Here is an 18050-nt window from a genome sequence, read left to right as displayed (position 1 = left end):
CAGGTTTCTGTTTATTTCCACCATCCCTCCCTCCTCTTATTTTGCATGTGATGACATGGTATCTGACGGAGAGAGCCGATGCTCTGCTCCATACAACAAGCATTTGGGATGATGCTGTCATTCCTAATAGAGAGCACTGGGCTCTGTGGATGGAGACAGTTGTAATTGCTCGCCATGGACTGTCGGCGTGACAGTGTGACATGGCGAGAGGCGGATGACAGCGGCATCATCAGCTCTCCCGATCCCGTCTCTGTCCTCCTCTACCTCGGTATGCGTCTCTGCCCGTTGTCTCATCTCATTCCAATCCATCCACTCCTTTACCTCTCCTTCCTATCACCATCTTCCAGCCTCCTTTCTCCTCTCTTCTGCCCACCTGAACCAATTGCCTCCCTCTTGTTTACTCACCCAAGGCCTCCCGCTATCCTCCCCCCCTCTGAGCCTTCATGCAGTTCATGGAAAACAGGCACAACAGCACCGCGGGAGGTGTGTGTGTGTGTGTGTGTGTGTGTGTGTGTGTGTGTGTGTGTGTGTGTGTGTGTGTGTGTGTGTGTGTGTGTGTGTGTGTGTGTGTGTGTGTGTGTGTGTGTGTGTGTGAAGCGCCTGTGGTCTACAGTTACGTACGCATTATGTGTGTGTCTGCTCATGTGCGTACAATATGCGAGTCAGCGTGAGGCGAGAAGGGAGTCACGATGGCAGACAGCATCCCCCCCTCGGCTTCACTTGTTAGCACTGTAACAGCTGCAGACATCGTCCTCTCCTTTCCCTCCTTTTTCACCTCTCCCTTCACTAACTCTTCAAGACGCTCCTTCAAAACACACTCCAGCTGCATATTATCCATGCAGGCTCCAAAGCAACCCTAGTATCGAGCAATTAAGAGGTTTTCTAGGGATGATAATGATAGTAAAAGGGACATGGGCACAGTAATACCTGTGGCTTTAAGGACAGCACTGAGAGGTCACTGCTCAGTGAAGCGAGTACGACGCCGTGCACACAAGCTACAGCGAACAAGAGGTGCAGCCTTGTTAAGCAAGATTTGTGGTTTTCGTTCAGCGCTTTTATTTAAAACCATTCATCAAATCGGTGTGACGTGCCGTGGGAAAAAAAATATTTGAAGCGTTGAGGTAATAGCTGTCATTTATATCCATGACTCACCACCACCTCCTCCGTGACGGTGAGTGATGGGTGGCGTGATGAAAGAAGCGGTCCTGCTCAATATTTAAAATGTGTGTTCAAAGTGTTCGCATCGAACCGCTGCTCGCTGTGGCAACCAGGCTGGCTTTTATTTTGATTGGCTAATGAACGGGGCTGAGTTCATGACAGCTTGAGATCACACTTTGGGCTGTAAAAAAAAATCACCATTTTCTGGAGTGGGTTTGTTGGATTTAAAATGTCAGAAGTAATTGGACTTCCTGAATCTCCGTGAAAGTTGAAGGGTGGAAATGTATATATTCATCTTCAGGGTGCAGTGCTCCATTCTTTACTAGAAAAAAATGAACAAGCACCTACACACTGACCTGCTGTGTGAGGCTGAAGAGCAACAGTTGGAAGTCCCTTTTTTCGAAAGCAAAGTTTCTGTGCGTCAGAGACCCACAGTATCAGCCTCGCCAGCAAAGATGTGTAGTCGTTAGGATGCAAATAGCACTACTACTGTCAATAAATAACTCTATTAAAGCAGTTCATTTTCATGTCCTGTTGTTTTTTTTGGCTTTACAGGGTGCTGTATGTATTTGTTATGTCCATATCTATACAACAAGAGATGCACTGATATTAAAAACTCATAAGAGAGTACCACTAAAAAAGACAGAGGCGTTGATGCAGTTTTCAATACTCAACGCTCTCATGCAAACACCTTCAGTTCTACAGAGCTTTCAGACCACTGCCCATGGAAGGCTTGTATTTCCTGACGGCATCTCTACAATATTTACTTTGGTCAAGAGGTTGTGTGATTAATCTGAGGGGCTGTGAGATGTTAGGACAGAAAGGCAGAAAAAAATATATTTTTCCATGCTGAAAAGGTTTCATTTTAAGGCCTCTGAAATTATTCATATAAAACATGAAAACTCAATCTGTCTTTGGTTGATCTGGTAGACTTGATTTTGGAAGTCACAAGCCAAAACATGGCATTGAATGAATGCATTAAATGAATGCATTTTTCATCAATTGTCCTCAAAATCATTCCAGGTGTTCAGAAATCCAATTCCACAGGACATTTCATGATTTTGGTCAGATTAGTTTTTAGGAGTGACCATATCTTTCTTTGGAAATGTGTATTTTCTGTACTCTACTATAGCTCCCTTTTTGTATTTATAATGCATTTGAGTTTGCTTTTTTCCCCCAGAAAAAAGCTGTCAGACTTTCAGCATGTCAACGCCTTTCCTCTCGCCTTCATGTATGGATAATGTATGAGGGGAATAAAAGGTTGCACTCACCTATGACAGACACGCAGCCCAGCGGGGCTATGAGCGACGCTGGGGCGAAGCCGTAGGCAGCAAAGTTCCCCAGCTCCCCGACACCCATGAGAGCCACACCACACCACCACATCACAGACGTATAGTAGGGCTTGGAGCCTCGCTGAGACTGACGGACGTGGGCATATTTCTGTCAGGAAGAGAGGGAACGGGAGCCAGAGGCATCAGTTGGATTTAGCAGATCTAATAACTGGGGAGCTGCTCAAGACAACATACACCACACAAATTACTTTACAGCTTTACACAGCCACATATATAACATCTGAAAAATAAGGTGCAATTTATGATTTGATTACAGAGGCTGTCACACCATGACACCGTCTGCTGATTAGCATGTTATCTCAGAGGTGGCATGACACCAATTAGGTAAATCAATGAGGCGGGAGGCTGTACAAGGCAAATGTGAATGCATACCTCATAATTATTAACAAATCTATCTTCACAAGCCTACACTGTCTAATAAACAATGGTTTTCAGCCTTTTCCGGAACTTTTCACATTAAGTTGAAGCCTTCACGCCCTTTCAATCTGATTTACACACCCTGCTTACTGCTGCTACAAACACACTGGTTTCTGCACCCACATCAAAAGGAGGTTTTGCATGTGCTAAACAGAGTGAGCAACAGACACTATGTTGTTATTATGTGTATCACGCAATGGGAACTACTATTTCCTATAGATGTTTATCCATTTTACTTTTAGCTAACTATTTCAACTCTTAATTCATTACTTTTAGCTAACTATTAACTAAATAATTAAACTGTTTATCCATTATTTTTAGCTCTTTTTCAGATGTTTATCTGTTAGTTAAGCAACATTTTAGCTAGCGATTCCAATTGTTTATCTATTATTTTAAGCTAACTTTTAGTTAACTATTTGAACTGTTTATCAATTATTTATAGCTAATTATTTCAACGGTTTATATGTTACTTTAACCTGACAATTAGCTAACTATGTCAACTGTTTATCGATTACTTTTAGCTAACTATTACAACAGTTTATCCTTTACTTTTAGCTAACTATTTGTACTTACCTTATTCTTGAATTGTTAACATCTTTAACTGTTTTAACAACCTTTGGATGTTGTTTACCTTTTCAGTGTTTTTTCTCACAACCTTGGGATTGTGTTGCTGTGGCATCTGCCATTTTTTTATGTAAACAATTATTTTTATGTAAACGAATCAAATTGAATTGACGTGTCTTAATTCACCCATTGTGGGAAAGGCTGCCTAAGTCATTATTTCATTAGTAACTCATAGGGAAGCTTTTTGCTGCAGGGAAAGTTAAGTGCATTAGCAAGTCTGACCTTTAAATTTATATTTAAGACTAGGTTGATTTTTATGCAACTGGCCCCTAATGCTTAAACGTTGACGTCTATTACTTCTAATTCAAAAAGCTCTCAACAAAGTAAATTATGCGTTCTGCTGCACAACGCCTGCTGTGAACATGTCAGGAGATCACACTGACGGTACCTACGCTCACTGAGATCCTGATGGAGTCTGCTAGAGAGAGAGAGCAAACTGTCAGGAGAACGGGAGTCTAGCAGTGCTTAGAGACTATACAAGATGAGTCTAAACAGGCGTCAAGTGCCTACTGGGTGTAGAGTGTTTGCTGTACAGCTGGATCCCAGTGCGTCCTACCTGTATGTTGAGTGAAATGCTGATGAGGATATTCCCACATATGGAGATTATGATTCCCAGGAGATAGGTCTGTGGGGAATAAACAGTAAAAAGGCAAAAGATTAAGGGACGCTCTACTTGTCACACAACAAACACCCCATAATACTTTCTGTGAATCTTCCCTTCCAGCTGTTACATATCTGTCATTTCCATGACAACAACAGAGACCGTTGCTCCATTGGTGCTCTGTTCAAAGGCACTTGTGTGTGTGTTTGAAACAAAGCCTTCTATAGGGTTTCATGATATCAAAATTTCAATTCCCATACACTCAAATGCAGTGAAAAAACCACACACAAACATGCATATGCCAAAACACAAACACTCCCTCATCCTCATAACTATCCCACGGTATACGACACCTCCCAAAGGTGCATGGATGCAGGTTGGTACACACCTTTGGACACACAAACACCCTGGACATGACACAGAAGCAAAGTTTTGGGAATAGAACTGGTGCAATGTGGCATGCATTGTTGCTAGAAGTTAATATGGGCAAGATTGAAGTGTCACACAGCGATGCTTTTGGCTCTTTTAGGTTGTACTCAGGCAGCTAAATGATAAAATGTCAGAATGCTAACAATGACAATGCTAAGATAAAATAAGATTGAACTTTATTTGTCCAGAAGACAATTCTTGTGCCAGAGTTTTATTAAAGATTACAACAGAGTAACAGCAAATAGAATAAAAAGACATATGAACAATAGAATAATAATTAAGTGAAAAGCCAAAATACTAACACCATTGCAAAATAGAACACAATAGCAATAAGAGTAAGGTAAATTAATAAAGTAAAACATTGAACCAAAATAGAAAAAGTAAAATACAAAGTTTCTCAGAAGTGATACTAACACCAGTGCCTAATGGAAAATATAAAAGAAAGTAATATTGAGCATGATATTGAGAGAGATATTGTCAATGATATTGAAAAAGTAGTAGAAAATGATATTGCACCTAGATTAATGAAAATAATATTGCACATGAAATTGAAATGTTCACAATGTTAAAAAAAATCATATTGCACATGATATGGTTATTATTGTTGTACGTGTCTGATGTTTCAGCTGTCCAAGATGCTGATGGTTGGCAGGTAAAAGGTTTACCATATTAACCATCTTGGCATGTTATCATGTTAACAATTCCTATTTAGCAATAAACGCAGATTACAGCTGAGGCTGATGGGAATGTCACTAGTTTTACAAGTATTCTGTTAGAAACCAAAGTATTGGACAAAGTACAATTTGCCATGGGAAGAACAGCATGAACAAGCATTTCTTGACTTCCCTTTTTGCTTAATTATTAATTTCAGTCTCATGTTCCAATTGATTTGATACATTATCCATTAAGCTGAATAAATTACACAAGTTTGTTTGTTGTTTTATGGGTAACTTGGGATTTGTGTTGCAGTTCTTCCTGATGTGGTAGATCAATCAAGGAAAGTGCCCTCAGGTTTGCCTTATTATGTCCTGTTAGCAGGGAGAGACTGGGCACTCTTAAGATGCAGTACAATGGGTAAGACAGTTTTGCAGGACATTCTATAATATTTTGTGTCCTCAATGGTGTGGATGGCTTCCCAGAGATACATTGAGGTGTCAGCAGCAGCTTAGAGGTCATGTATTAACAGTGTTCATTATTCTGTGTGATTTGGATGCTCACTCTGTTGAGCTCCCCCTATTCTTACCTGGGCAGGTGGTATGTTCCAGTTAGTTGAGGCTGGGAAGGTTAAAATGCCATTTACTGGAGCAAAAGGGGGTGAGAAGAGTTGAAAGCTTGCTGTGAGGCTGCAGCTCTCTTTTGTTTGGTGTTCTTTTTCTTCGGGTTTGTTGAGGTTCCCTAGGTTTCATTTTTTGTTTCAGTGAACTTTTTTTAATAAATACCACTTTTTTGCACAACTCCTGCTTATCAACCAGGGTTTGACATGTTCTTTTTTAAAGAACTCCAGTGCCAAACCACTTCATCTGCCCTTTATATGAGGTGGCAACACTACACCCCCCCTGAAAATGCCTTGTATCATGAGATTATTGGGCAGTATGGCCATGTTTGGTAGCCAACTCTCAGCAGGAAGGAATAATTGGTGTTTAAGTAATGGAAGGAGAAACAAGATCCCTTTGCTTTAAGCGTTCAAAACGCCGAGCTACTTTTCCCCCATATGCTCTGAAAATGATTGCCAAGAGGAAATTTAATTTTAGGCCGTAAACATACCGGTAGCTGTGGGCAGACCAAGTTTACAAAGAAATGAAAGCATGCAGTGGGGGTGGAATGTGAATGATGAAAACCTAAAGAAAGAAACTCAATCACTGTAGAAGAAGTAACAGCAGCCAAGCACATCCGAGTATGTATCTCTTGAAAGAGCATTATGAGAGAGAGGAAGGGTAGAGAGAAAAGAGAGAGAGAGGGGATACACAGTGATGGGAATTAAAACAAAAGACTAGGAGGTAGAGGAGCTGCAAAATGAGAGGGAGGGTACAACAGTGTAGTGAAAAAAAATGTGAGAGAGGACAGCAATGCTAGACATAAAACTAAACAGGTAAACTCAGTGCAGATCTCCGCCAGGTGTGTCTGCAACGACCACTGCTGTAAGGTTTGATAGAATGACCCCCGTCTAGCCAGAAATGGTCTGTAAGGCGTCGTAAAAGACACTTTGTTTAAAAGCAAAAACAGGCTGTGATGTATGCTATGATGTATGATATGTAGAAGACATTTCATACAATCTTTCCCAAAACAGAATTTAACTCATGCAGCTGTCTACCCATGTAGCAGAGGCTGAGTTGCAGTGTTGTACTCAAAAGTGTGTGTACTGGTAGCTCCGTTAGCTGTTAGCTGATAGCCAAATGCACTGTCCAAAACAACAAAAGTGAGCAAACTATTATGTTGTTATCTTACGTTGGCTCTGGGCACAGAGAAGCGATGCACTCAGCTGTGTTATCATTTTCGGCCCATACTGGCAAGGGGAGGGTTAACAGTAGTGAGTGAGGAGTCAGCAGGCAGTCAATGGCAGTATACCTCTGTCAATAAAAGTTGTTTTGAAAAGTGTGAGAACCATGAGAGCTCCTTGAGCATGCAGCCATAACTGGCTGAAAATATTATGCAGTTTGCTGCAGTAGGATGCTAGATTAGCCGTGGACAGACACAGAGTTGCACATCCACTCACGCATGCACACACACACACAAAATCTCTATCGGAGACTGAGTCAATGCTCAGGTTCAGTTGTCCATTCTACGAGATAAGAAAGGAAGTGGGTTATTTTCAATAATAACCATCTGATACAATGAGATAACAGCACTGTGATCAAAGGCTGTCAGAATGAATGGAGTGTCAATGAATTCATCTGGTCCAAAAACACAACAGCTGATCACTATCACACGATCCAGAGGTCGTCTAGCGCTCTGTCAGACCACATTATTAGGCATCCTCAGTGAGAGTATGAAACATCTCTTCGCACCACTAAGGGAAAGGAACTGTCATTATAGCTTACTCTTAGAGTCATTAAGCAAAGACCTTGGTCTTTGCTTAATGACATTCTCTGAGCGAAGAAAATAGCCCTCTGCTCTTTCCATCAGCATCAGAAACTACAGGGAAGCATTCAAAGGAACGCCAGACAAAAGAGAGTTCCACAGAACACAGCTTTGTAACCTTTTCTTTTAATGAGACAGGGTCTCGTCCTCAGGTTTGCTTCATCACAGGGGAAAAAATTGACTTTGGAACTGTGCATGGCTGAGGTGCAGGTCTGAGACTGCTTTACAACTTCAGATAGTTATCGTTATAGTCAGCATGTTGACAGACTGTGGTCTCCGCTGTTGTTGTACAGTCTGATGGCAGTGGGCACAAATGAGCGTCTGAAGCGCTCCGTCCTGCTCTTTGGCAGAATCAGCCGATGGCTGAAAGAGCTGCCCAGCTGCCACAGTTCCTCATGGAGAGGGTGAGAGGGATTGTCCAGGATGGCTCCGAGTTTGGCCTTCATCCTCCTCTCACCCACTGACTCCAGACTGTGCAGCTCCAGACCCACCACAGAAACTGGCTTTCCTCACCAGCTTATTAAGTTTGTTGGCATCTCCAGTCCTGATGCCACCACCCCAGCACGCTACAGCGAAGAAGAGGGCGCTGGCTACCACAGACTGGTAGAATGCCTTGAGCAGTTTATTGCACACATTGAAGGACCTCAGCCTCCTCAGGAAGAACAGCCTGCTCTGTCCTTTCCTGTGTTGTGTGTCCAGTCCAGTTTATTGTTTATCTGCACCCCAAGGTACTTGTAGGACTCAACCCTCTCCACTTCCCCTCCCTGAATGAAAACAGGGACAGGGGGCTTCTGTTCCTCTGGTAGTCCACCACAAGCTCCTTGGTCTTGCTGATGTTGAGCTTCAGGTGGTTGTTGCTGCACCATGTGATGAAGCTCTCAATCAGTCCTCTGTACTCCACCTCGTTGTCCCTGGTGATACATCCAACAATGGAGGAGTCATCGGAAAACATTTGGAGGTGGCAGGAACCAGAGTTGAAGCGGAAGTCCGAGGTGTAGAGAGTGAAGAGGAACGGTGCCAGTACAGTTCCTTGGGGTGCGCCGGTGTTGCTGATCACAGACTCAGAGACACAGCCATCCACCCTGACATACTGTGGCCGGCCTGTGAGGTAGTCTGTGATCCAGGAAGTGGTGTTGGGGTGCAGGTTCATCTCCAGCAGCTTCTCTCTCAGTAGGGAGGGCTGGATGGTGTTGAAAGCACTGGAGAAGTCAAAGAACATGACTCTCACAGTGCTTCCCAGCTTCTCCAGGTGAGAGAGGGCCTTGTGTGTCAGGTAGATGATGGAGTCCTCCACCCCGATGTGTGGCAGATAGGCGAACTGTAGTGGGTCCAGGAAAGCTGTAAGCTGGGTCCTCAGGTGCCGCAGAACCAGTCTCTCCAGGGTCTTCATGACATGTGATGTCAGGGCCACAGGTCTGTAGTCATTAAGACCGCTGGGACGACTCTTCTTCGGCACCGGGACAATGCAGGACGTCTTCCAGATTGTGGGCACCTTCTTCAACCTCAGGGAGAGATTGAAGAGGTGCCTGAGAGGAGCTGCCAGCTGTCCAGCACACACTTTCAGCAACCTAGGGCTGATGTCATCAGGTCCACTGGCTTTGCTTATCTGAAGCCTGGAGAGCTGATGCTGTACCTGGATGGTGGTGAAGGTGGGGCTGGGTGGTGAGGGGTTTGAAGGGAGCTGTGAGCTCCTGGCCATGGGTGAACAGTTGTAGGGGGGGATGGGGGGAGTGATGGGCTGTCCTGGTCCACATCTGTGGAGATGTTGGTCTGAAGAGGGCTAGTGGGTGAGGGGGGCATCCTCTGGTCCTAACAGTCTGCTGAGAGAGGGGGAGGTGGCAGAGGTGTAGATGGAAGGGGGAGCAGAGACCCCAGCAGAGGTGTGAATGGGGGAAGAGGTGTTAGGTGGAGACCTAGCCTCACTATCGGAGCACACCGGGGTGGGGGTAGTGTCGAACCTATAGGTCACCCTGTACTCCAGATGAAGGCAGACTGCAGCCTGTCATCATTTTCATCCCATTTCACACCTCTTTAGTGTTGTTCTGTCCCATCTTAGCCTCAATCTTCTCCCTGTAGCTGTTCTTAGCCTCTCTCAGCTTTCTCTTCAGCTCCTTCTGAACAGCCCGAAGTTCCCCTCTGTCCTTAGCCATGAAGGCCCTCTTCTTCCTGTTGAGAAGGCCCTTCAACTCTTTGCTGATCCACGGCTTGTTGTTGTGGTAGCAGCGGACCTTCTTTGTTGGCACAATGGTGTCCTCACAGAAGTGTATGTAGTCTGTGATGCAACGAGAGAGGCCCTCGATGTCCTCCCCGTAGTCCTCCTGGAACAGTTCCCAGTTTGTGTCCTGAAAACACTCCTGGAGGGTCTCCTCGGCGTCCTCCGACCAAACCTTCACAGTCCTTGTGCTGGCCGCCTGTTGCATAGCCAGTGGCTTGTAGGTGGCCACAAGTTCTATTAGGTTATGGTCAGATTCACCAAGGGGGAGGGCAGAGGAGCTGTAGGCCCCCTTTACATTTACGTAAAAGAGGTCCAGGATCTTGTTCTCTCTCGTTGCAACACTGACATACTGTTTAAAGTTGGTCAGGACAGGAGAGAGGGAGACGTGGTTAAAGTCCCCGCTGATCATTATGAGTGAGTTGGGATGTTTAGTCTGAAGCCCCGCTGTAACAGAGTGGATGGCGTCACTCGCGCTCCTCGCTGCAGCTGATGGTGGGATGTAAACAACAACAACAATGGCGTGTGAGTACTCCCGCGGTAGTTGGTAGGGTCTCAAACCCACCGCCAGGAGCTCAATGTCGGGAGTGCAGATACACTCCTTCACAGTGACATGGCCGGGATTACACCATTTAGAGTTGACAAAGACGGCAAGACCTCCTCCTCTCTTCTTACCGCTCTGTTTCCCTCTGTCCGCCCGAACCAGCGTGAAGCCGGCTAGTTCGAGCAGACTGTCCGGTATATTCCCGTGCAGCCATGTCTCCGTGAAGCAGAGCAGACTACACTCCCTGTAGGCCCGCTGGTTGCTCACCAATGCTGACAGTTCATCCACTTTGTTAGCGAGGGACCTCACAATCCCCATAATGACCGTGGGGAGAAAAGGTTTAACTCTCCTGTCCCCCTCCATCCTCTCCCGGACCTTCACTCCGGCTCTTTTTCCGCGACGGGGTTGTCTCCATATCGCGTCGGGTATGCGGGCGGAGGGAACGCCGGCTCCGCTCCGGTAGCGCAGAAGCTCGTCGCGGGTGTAGGTCAGCATGATTAAAAGTTCCAGTTGTGTGCAGAGAAAGGGGAAAAAACGCTACAACTAAAACGCTGAAGCAGGAACATACAATTACCAAAAAAAAGAAGACAACAACGAATACAAATAGTAGAAAAAATGCAAAAGTAGCAAAGCTGGTAGAGAGCTGCTGCGACAGGCTGCCGACCTCTGGCGCCATTCACACTAGACTTACAAATTATAAATTGATATTGCATGACACACTTCCACAGGTTTTTGAGTGTACAACCAATAATTTATTTTCACTGGAGACACATAAAGATCAACCACAGTTTTACTTGTTGGCTGCTTGGGATCAATTTAAATCAATATTTGCACTTCCTCAAGACTTCCAAGGTCTCCAGGCTGCTGCCCTTTACTGCATACATATGATATTTCAACATCATCAACTTATAATATTAATTCATTTATTTCCCTTTAGACAAGACTAAGAGTCTACATCCATGTGAGACTGTACTTGATGCTTTGAGCTGAATGTTAATATCAGCATGCTAAAATGCTCCAAATGACAATGTTAATGTGCTGCTGTTTAGCAGGTAATGTTTACTACATTCAACATCTTAGTTTGTGGTGTTATCATGCTAACATCTCTTAATTAGCAATTACCACTGAGGCTGATGGGTTTTGAAGGTATTCAGTCATAAACCCAAGTATTGGACCGATGAAAGTTTTGACCTGACGGTGGCACTAGAGGGAAAACCAACCAAAATTATTACAATTAATTCTGTGCTTGACATGACACCACACGTCACTTTCTTATGGTGCTAGAGGCCGACAGTGATCTCCCGAATCTCATATCAGAAAACATAAAACCAAGGTTGTTCCTAAAAACAATACTAACATAATACTGAATACTAGTATTAATACTAAAATAATAACTGAGTCCCACATATGCATCCTGGTTTGGAGTTCAATAGTCTTCATATGTAAACATGACAGGACTAAACTATCACCGTAGCCTGTGGCACACACCCACGTCTACTGCCACAGGATGTGTAGTCTGAAGAAACAAGGGACCAAAAAGTCCCTTAGTCATCTTTAAGCACACAAGACTTCCCTACAGCCCATTTTCAATTAGTTTTGACTTATCTGATCATCATCCAACAGCCCACTTTAAAGTCAAACCATTTGTGTTGTACCCTCTTTATTGCACGACACAACTCATCATCTCCTCACCAGCCTGAAAAAGATTTTAAGCCCATGGCTTTCTAGGTAATTTTGAATATGAAACCACTGCATACACTCCTATTTCATAGTCTGCCTCTCATCTTCTCCTTACCCTCTGCTCACCAAGTCAGATGAGTCCACTGACCTGTAACAGACGCAAACAGGATTTTGACTCCGGTGTTTGTGTGTGCGTTTGTCTATACTTGTGTGAATGTGTGTGATGTTGCTTACGGTGCATCAGAGGTAAACAGGATTTGGGAGGAGGAGGTGGGGAGCAGATGGGCGGCTCGATGATGAGATTCCTAGGGGACTGATAACACATGAAGGTATAAAAACGTGTGCGCTCCAGGGTGTGCAGTGATAGACTCCATCCTCAAACGTTGAAGCAGAGAGTGAGGTGGGCTGACTGCGCTGTATGAGAGATGACTCCTGTGCTCCGTGGTAATTCATGATCACACACACGCCGTCATCCATCAGGCCAGCTGTGCTCCATTCACTAAACCAAGATCAATAACACTTGTCAAGCTTTACAGGACAAGGAGTGTAAGTGGCCCCACTGCTTCGCTGTTACTGAGCCCACGAGGAGGCTGCTGGTTAATACTGAGAGGGGCCGGGGGCACAATGAGGTGATGTGTGTGGGAGCAACAGTCTGTTAAGAGAACACTGCTGGATGAGCAGACTTCACACAGGAGATGTAGCAGTTTGAAGTGTGAGGACAGGCTGCCACCTCCGGTTCTGTCGAGGGAAGCCGATGGGGAAGTGTCTTAAAACTTCCATTCTCTATACTGACCAGCAGGGGGCGACTCCTATAGAAGTCTGGTTGTATAGAAGTCTATGAGAAAATGACCCTACTTCTCACTTGATTTATTCCCTCAGTAAACATTGTAAACATGAGTTTATGGTCTCAATCTCTAGTTTTAAGTCTTCTTCAATACAGCATGATGTTCATTTAGTAAATGATGGTCCATTTAGAGTCAAATGGACCATAAAGCAGAGTATGCTTTTTTGACAGGTCGGTGCTGCTACCAGAGACGGTGTCTGAACGACAATCCTCTGCATTCCAAATATGGTAACTTCTGTTCATTGGTTGCAAACAGAACAACATGGCAACGGCTGTAATCCGAGATGGCGACGACAAAATCGCCTTACTCGAGGCTTCTACACAGCTTCCACAAACCAATGGGTGATGTCAATATCACTACGTCAACAACTTATATACAGTCCATGTGTGAGGAGGGACTCATCTAACCTTTTCACTGGATTCACTAACTGTTAGATTAAGCTTTGCCAGCAAGTTAAATCAATCTTTTTACAGTAAAACACTTTTTACAGTAAAACATTTTTTCCAAACGTTTGTTTTTGTCTCAGTGTTGGTGGAAAAAGAGAGAGAGAGAGAGAGAGCGACCCCACTGAGGGAGAGCGAGAGGAAGATAAACAGGGAGAGGGAGAGAGAGAGTTTTCCTGTCACAGGAAGAGCAAACAAAAGCTGTCGAGGCAGGCGAGGCTGGTACATTGGGAGTGCCTTTGGTTTGTGGCTCACTTAGCAAACATTACACTCTTGACTTTAGGTATGAAAAGCCATAGTAGTGCACTGTGCTGTACCACTGTCTGTTATTAAAATTCACTTTACAGTGGCTGCACAGGGAAGACATTGAAGATAATGCCACTCCGACTATGCTATGGTAATGCTATGCTATGGAAACATAACTAAGTATGAGTATGAACCTGAAAATGTGCATGATGTGCCCTTTAAAAACTATTTATTTTAACTATTTGCACTTTACATGGGCATTTCCATTCTATGATACTTTACTCTTCCACTTATTTTAGTGTCCGTTACTATCTATGATATAACTATAATACATGAAACTACCCAGAGAGTATTTTAAATTAGCCACAGCACATTAATTCCAAAATACTTATTCAACAATTATAAACCAATAATATTATACAGGGAATTATAAGTTAGAGGTGATGAAATGGTTCCAGCTCCATGGAGCGGTGAAACTTCATTCAAGCATTGAATGATTACAGATACAGGCGCCTGACCCAACATGGCATTACCTCCTTGTATCTAATTTGGAATTAACTGGAACCAAGTACTCCATTTTGGACAGTCTGGGCTAGCATTAGCACACCATTCCTATTGGTGTTGGTATAAACATGTATTAAATTGGGACCTTTGCTATCAAGGATTCTGGTTTTGTGTCAAAGTGATCTCCTTGATCTTTATGGCTATGGTTACCAATCACCAGTTACGCCAGCCTCAGAGAAACCTTCTCATAGGAGACGCTGTCAGCTATCTACCTCGATTTTTTGTGTATCAGGAGCTCTGTTACTTTTAAAATGTTATATACATTTCTTTAAAAAAATAGAATCAACACTCTGAAAGGACTGGGGCCTTTCTGCATTATGTACACTTTTACCTTTGATCCTCTGAGTGTATTTAATTCCTTCTTTCTTTCTACTTTCACTTAAGTGTCTATATTTGAACAGTAATCCAGTTGTTTTAGGGCGGACTTTTCCTTTACCACTCTACCGTGTGCATCTGAAGAAGTATTCTGTAATTGCAGGGTTGTTCCAGGCCAGCCAGGTGAGAGAGCTAATTATACTCCAGCTTTCCTTTCAGCTTTGTTAAAACGTAATTAATTTGTTACAGAGTGGGATTCAGTTGCACAAAATGTCACCAGAGAACAATTGACACTAAGGAACTGACAGCTCAACTCGGGTACCAACACAGCGCACAATACCTGAACTGAACAGCGCAGCTTGTTTAAAATGCTGCTGCCAGAGTCTTAACGAGAACCAGCAAATACGACTGTGAGACTCAGAGAACTGGATTCTTTAACCCAACCTTTATGCCAACCTTTAAAGCTGATGGAGGGACTGACGCCACTGATCCTCCTCCTCCTCCTCCTTCTCCTCCTCCTCTTCCTCGCTAGGACGCTGACCAAAAGAGAGAAAGACAGCTAGATAGACAGCGTGGCCCTTTGTGTCCATTGACAATGGGGATCTGTCCCCTCCCTGGGATGGGCTGATCTCTGGATGAGGCCTGTCAGTTTCTGCTCAGAGGTGATGGGCACTGAAGAAGCAGAGTCTCAGCTCAGAGGCAGTAGATGGGCGAGAAATGACAAAGAGAGAAGGACGGAGAGGATGGACTATTTATTTTGACAACCTTACTGTATTGAGTCAGTTTTAATGTTAGATTATATCAAAATGTGAAAGTTCTTGGCCTGACAGCTAATTTAAGCGATAAAACCAGGTTCACTAAAAACTGTCACTACTTGCTTACATTTTTTTTTATCTCAAACTACTTTCTGACTGAAATGCACCCTGTGATCAAGGCCAAATGTTGACCTACTACCAAGGAACACTTGCAATATATAATGTACATCCAAAAATACAAAGGTCTTCGGGATGCAACAGTTTTGCTATTCTAAGAACCTTACACGAGGAAGGGCAGTGGGGTGTTCAGAATTAAATTATTTATTGCCCTGGGAGCAAGACTGTACTCAGAGAATGATATGACAAAACCCCCAGAACATTTCCATATATCTTGTGTTCAAGACATACTATCAGGGGGTCACCAAAGATATTTACAGGAATCCCAGAGGAATGTGAATATCTGTGAAGGACAGACTGACGGACCGACTGCCACGTCTGTTACCAGGACAAAGATGAACGCACGGTGGTGTGGCCAAGTTTGTAGCAGAATTACTTCTCCTGAACAGTTCACCTGTAGTGGTAAAGTTCCATCACTCACTTTCTTCATCTCCCATGGAAACTGGCAGTGTTGCTCTTGAAGCAAATTCTGCATTAATTGAACACACATGCACCAGACAGCGACCTCCAGGCTAGTTTTACGTGTTTTAGAATATTAACCCTTTCAATTCAATTACATTTATTTTGTATAGCCAAAAATCACAAATTACAAATTTTTGGCTTTGGTTGTAGTTAGCTCCACCCTCTCGTGTCACTTCTTGTTGCAAAAAACCAAGATGGCGACGACAAAAACCAAGAACAGTTAAGAGAGGCGAGGTCACATGTCATAATAATTGGTCTACAACATATGCCCCATAGATCCACACCTTGTTCCAGCCCTCATTCAAAAGCCTTGCCCAAAAAACAAGATAGCCATGGCCAAAAACAAGATGGCAACAGCCAAAAAACAGGATGACAACGGACAAAAAGAAAGATGGCAACAGCAAAAAACCCAGATGACGACAGACAAAAACCCAGGTGGCGACAGAAGTCTATGTTTTGCATCAAATAAAACACACCAAAAAATCAGACTTATGTTATAAACCACTGATCTTGAGAGATGTTCTAACTATAAGCGTGCATCAGCAGAGCCAGTTATCTCTTTGGGACATGTGGACGACTCCTATTTACATCCCGTAACAGGTGAGCCAACCAATGGTACGAGCTCTTAGAATCTTGGCGCACTCAACATCAACATTTTCAGTCCACCAGAGCAAACATTTTTATCTCAGGGAGGCAGTCAAAGTGTGAGACAGACAGACATATTGTCCCCTGGATGTCGGGATGTTCTCTCTGGGATGGTGGGTAGCTGGGACCATTAGCCAGCTGGCTCAGGACTCTTACAGTAGATCTATTCTCTCCCAGCCCACCCATGGGCCATTACTCATTACTCACGCCTCTCACTGTTACTCTCTGTGTTTCTCTGCCCTCCGATGGTAATGTCACACAGAGGAAACACACTGACAGGGGAAGATGAGCATGAGGGGAATGTGTCTGTGCACAGGAGTAGGAGGGCAGAGGACTGACACACATAACAGGACATTAGCAAACACACACACACGGTGGAAGAGTTAGTCTTCATATTACCAAACATAGAGCTCAACTCGGCTTAAAAGTCCACTTGCAGAGCTAAAAGTCCAAAAGAAAGATAAGACCTTTCAACACAATGACTTAGCCCCGATCACTTTAGAAAATAGTTCTGACATGTGCCAACACCGATACATCTCGGCGCTGTCTGGCTTCCTCATTCACACTGAGTGCTCATTACCCAAAAAGCTTTGGTGGCGGAGGTTATATTTTGACTTCCAAGATAATTTTTTTAGACCAACTTAATCTCCTCTAGGACATTAGTGCGTAACCTCCTGCTCCGAATTGCAATTAGGGAAAGGAGTTCCTGAAAGTGATTTAGGGAGGAGCATCCTCACTTTCCTCTTATCTCTTCAGTCCTGAGTGTTGCAGTAAGGCTGAACAGCTGAAACCGGTTCTGCATGGGTTAATATCACGCAAATAGCAAGCAAGGAAATAACCAGGTACATAGAAATGGGCAAAACATACTGGCCTTGTGCAGTGACATTTGGGGGAAAAAGATAAGGGTGACACTGTACTTTTTTTGTCATTTTTAAATTTGAAGGAAGCATTATGTTTTCAAATGTTTGTTGTTGTTTTTTTGTTTTTTTGTTTCTTTAAATGGAAAAATGTACCAATAGATAGGACAACATACCGCTTCTTATATAAGTTGACATGTAAAAAGATCTATTGTCAAAAAGTCAGTTGGTTTATCTCACAATACATTGGTGTTTTAATCAATATTCAATATCTGAAATAACCAAGTAGTATCTGCTGTTTCACATCACATTATTTATTCTCCACTCTATCTAAACTTCTCCCCCCTCACCTGACCGAACAGTTTGAAACTTGTAACAAACTCACCCGGAGTGGATTCTCCAGGATCTCAGCCCTGTGAGCCTGAGGTGAGGTCATGTGAAGAGCCGCGTGCGGAGAACTGGAGTTCGCACTGTTTTCCGTATCATTTAATAAAGACATGATAGTTCAATAGTCTTTCTTCACATCGCCGTCCGCTGTGTCTCACCTCATCCCATCACCCGCATCCCACGTCCGCTTCAGTGCAAGCTCAGAGGGGGAAAGCTGTTGCGTGGCGGTGTTTGCGCTGACTTCAAGTACGGTCCGGGA

At 43.8% G+C, this 18050-nt stretch overlaps 1 protein-coding gene across 1 annotated transcript in view; it reads right to left on the bottom strand.

Moving 5' to 3' along the window:
• Positions 1-17985, bottom strand: part of LOC129109653 (NIPA-like protein 2) — a 28040-nt gene extending 10055 nt beyond the window's left edge. The window contains exons 1-3 of the mRNA XM_054621765.1: positions 17790-17985; positions 4108-4176; positions 2430-2598 (exon numbers count right to left, since the gene is read on the bottom strand). Of these exons, the coding sequence (XP_054477740.1) occupies positions 2430-2598; positions 4108-4176; positions 17790-17903 (352 nt within the window). The 5' untranslated portion in view covers positions 17904-17985. The remainder of the gene's footprint in view (positions 1-2429; positions 2599-4107; positions 4177-17789) is intronic.
• Positions 17986-18050: the final 65 nt, after the last annotated feature.

This window comes from Anoplopoma fimbria, chromosome 20 (assembly GCF_027596085.1).
Source record: "Anoplopoma fimbria isolate UVic2021 breed Golden Eagle Sablefish chromosome 20, Afim_UVic_2022, whole genome shotgun sequence".
Lineage (NCBI taxonomy): Eukaryota > Metazoa > Chordata > Actinopteri > Perciformes > Anoplopomatidae > Anoplopoma > Anoplopoma fimbria.
The sequence above is the reverse complement of the archived record's forward strand: the minus strand, read 5'-3'. Positions and strand labels throughout refer to the sequence as shown.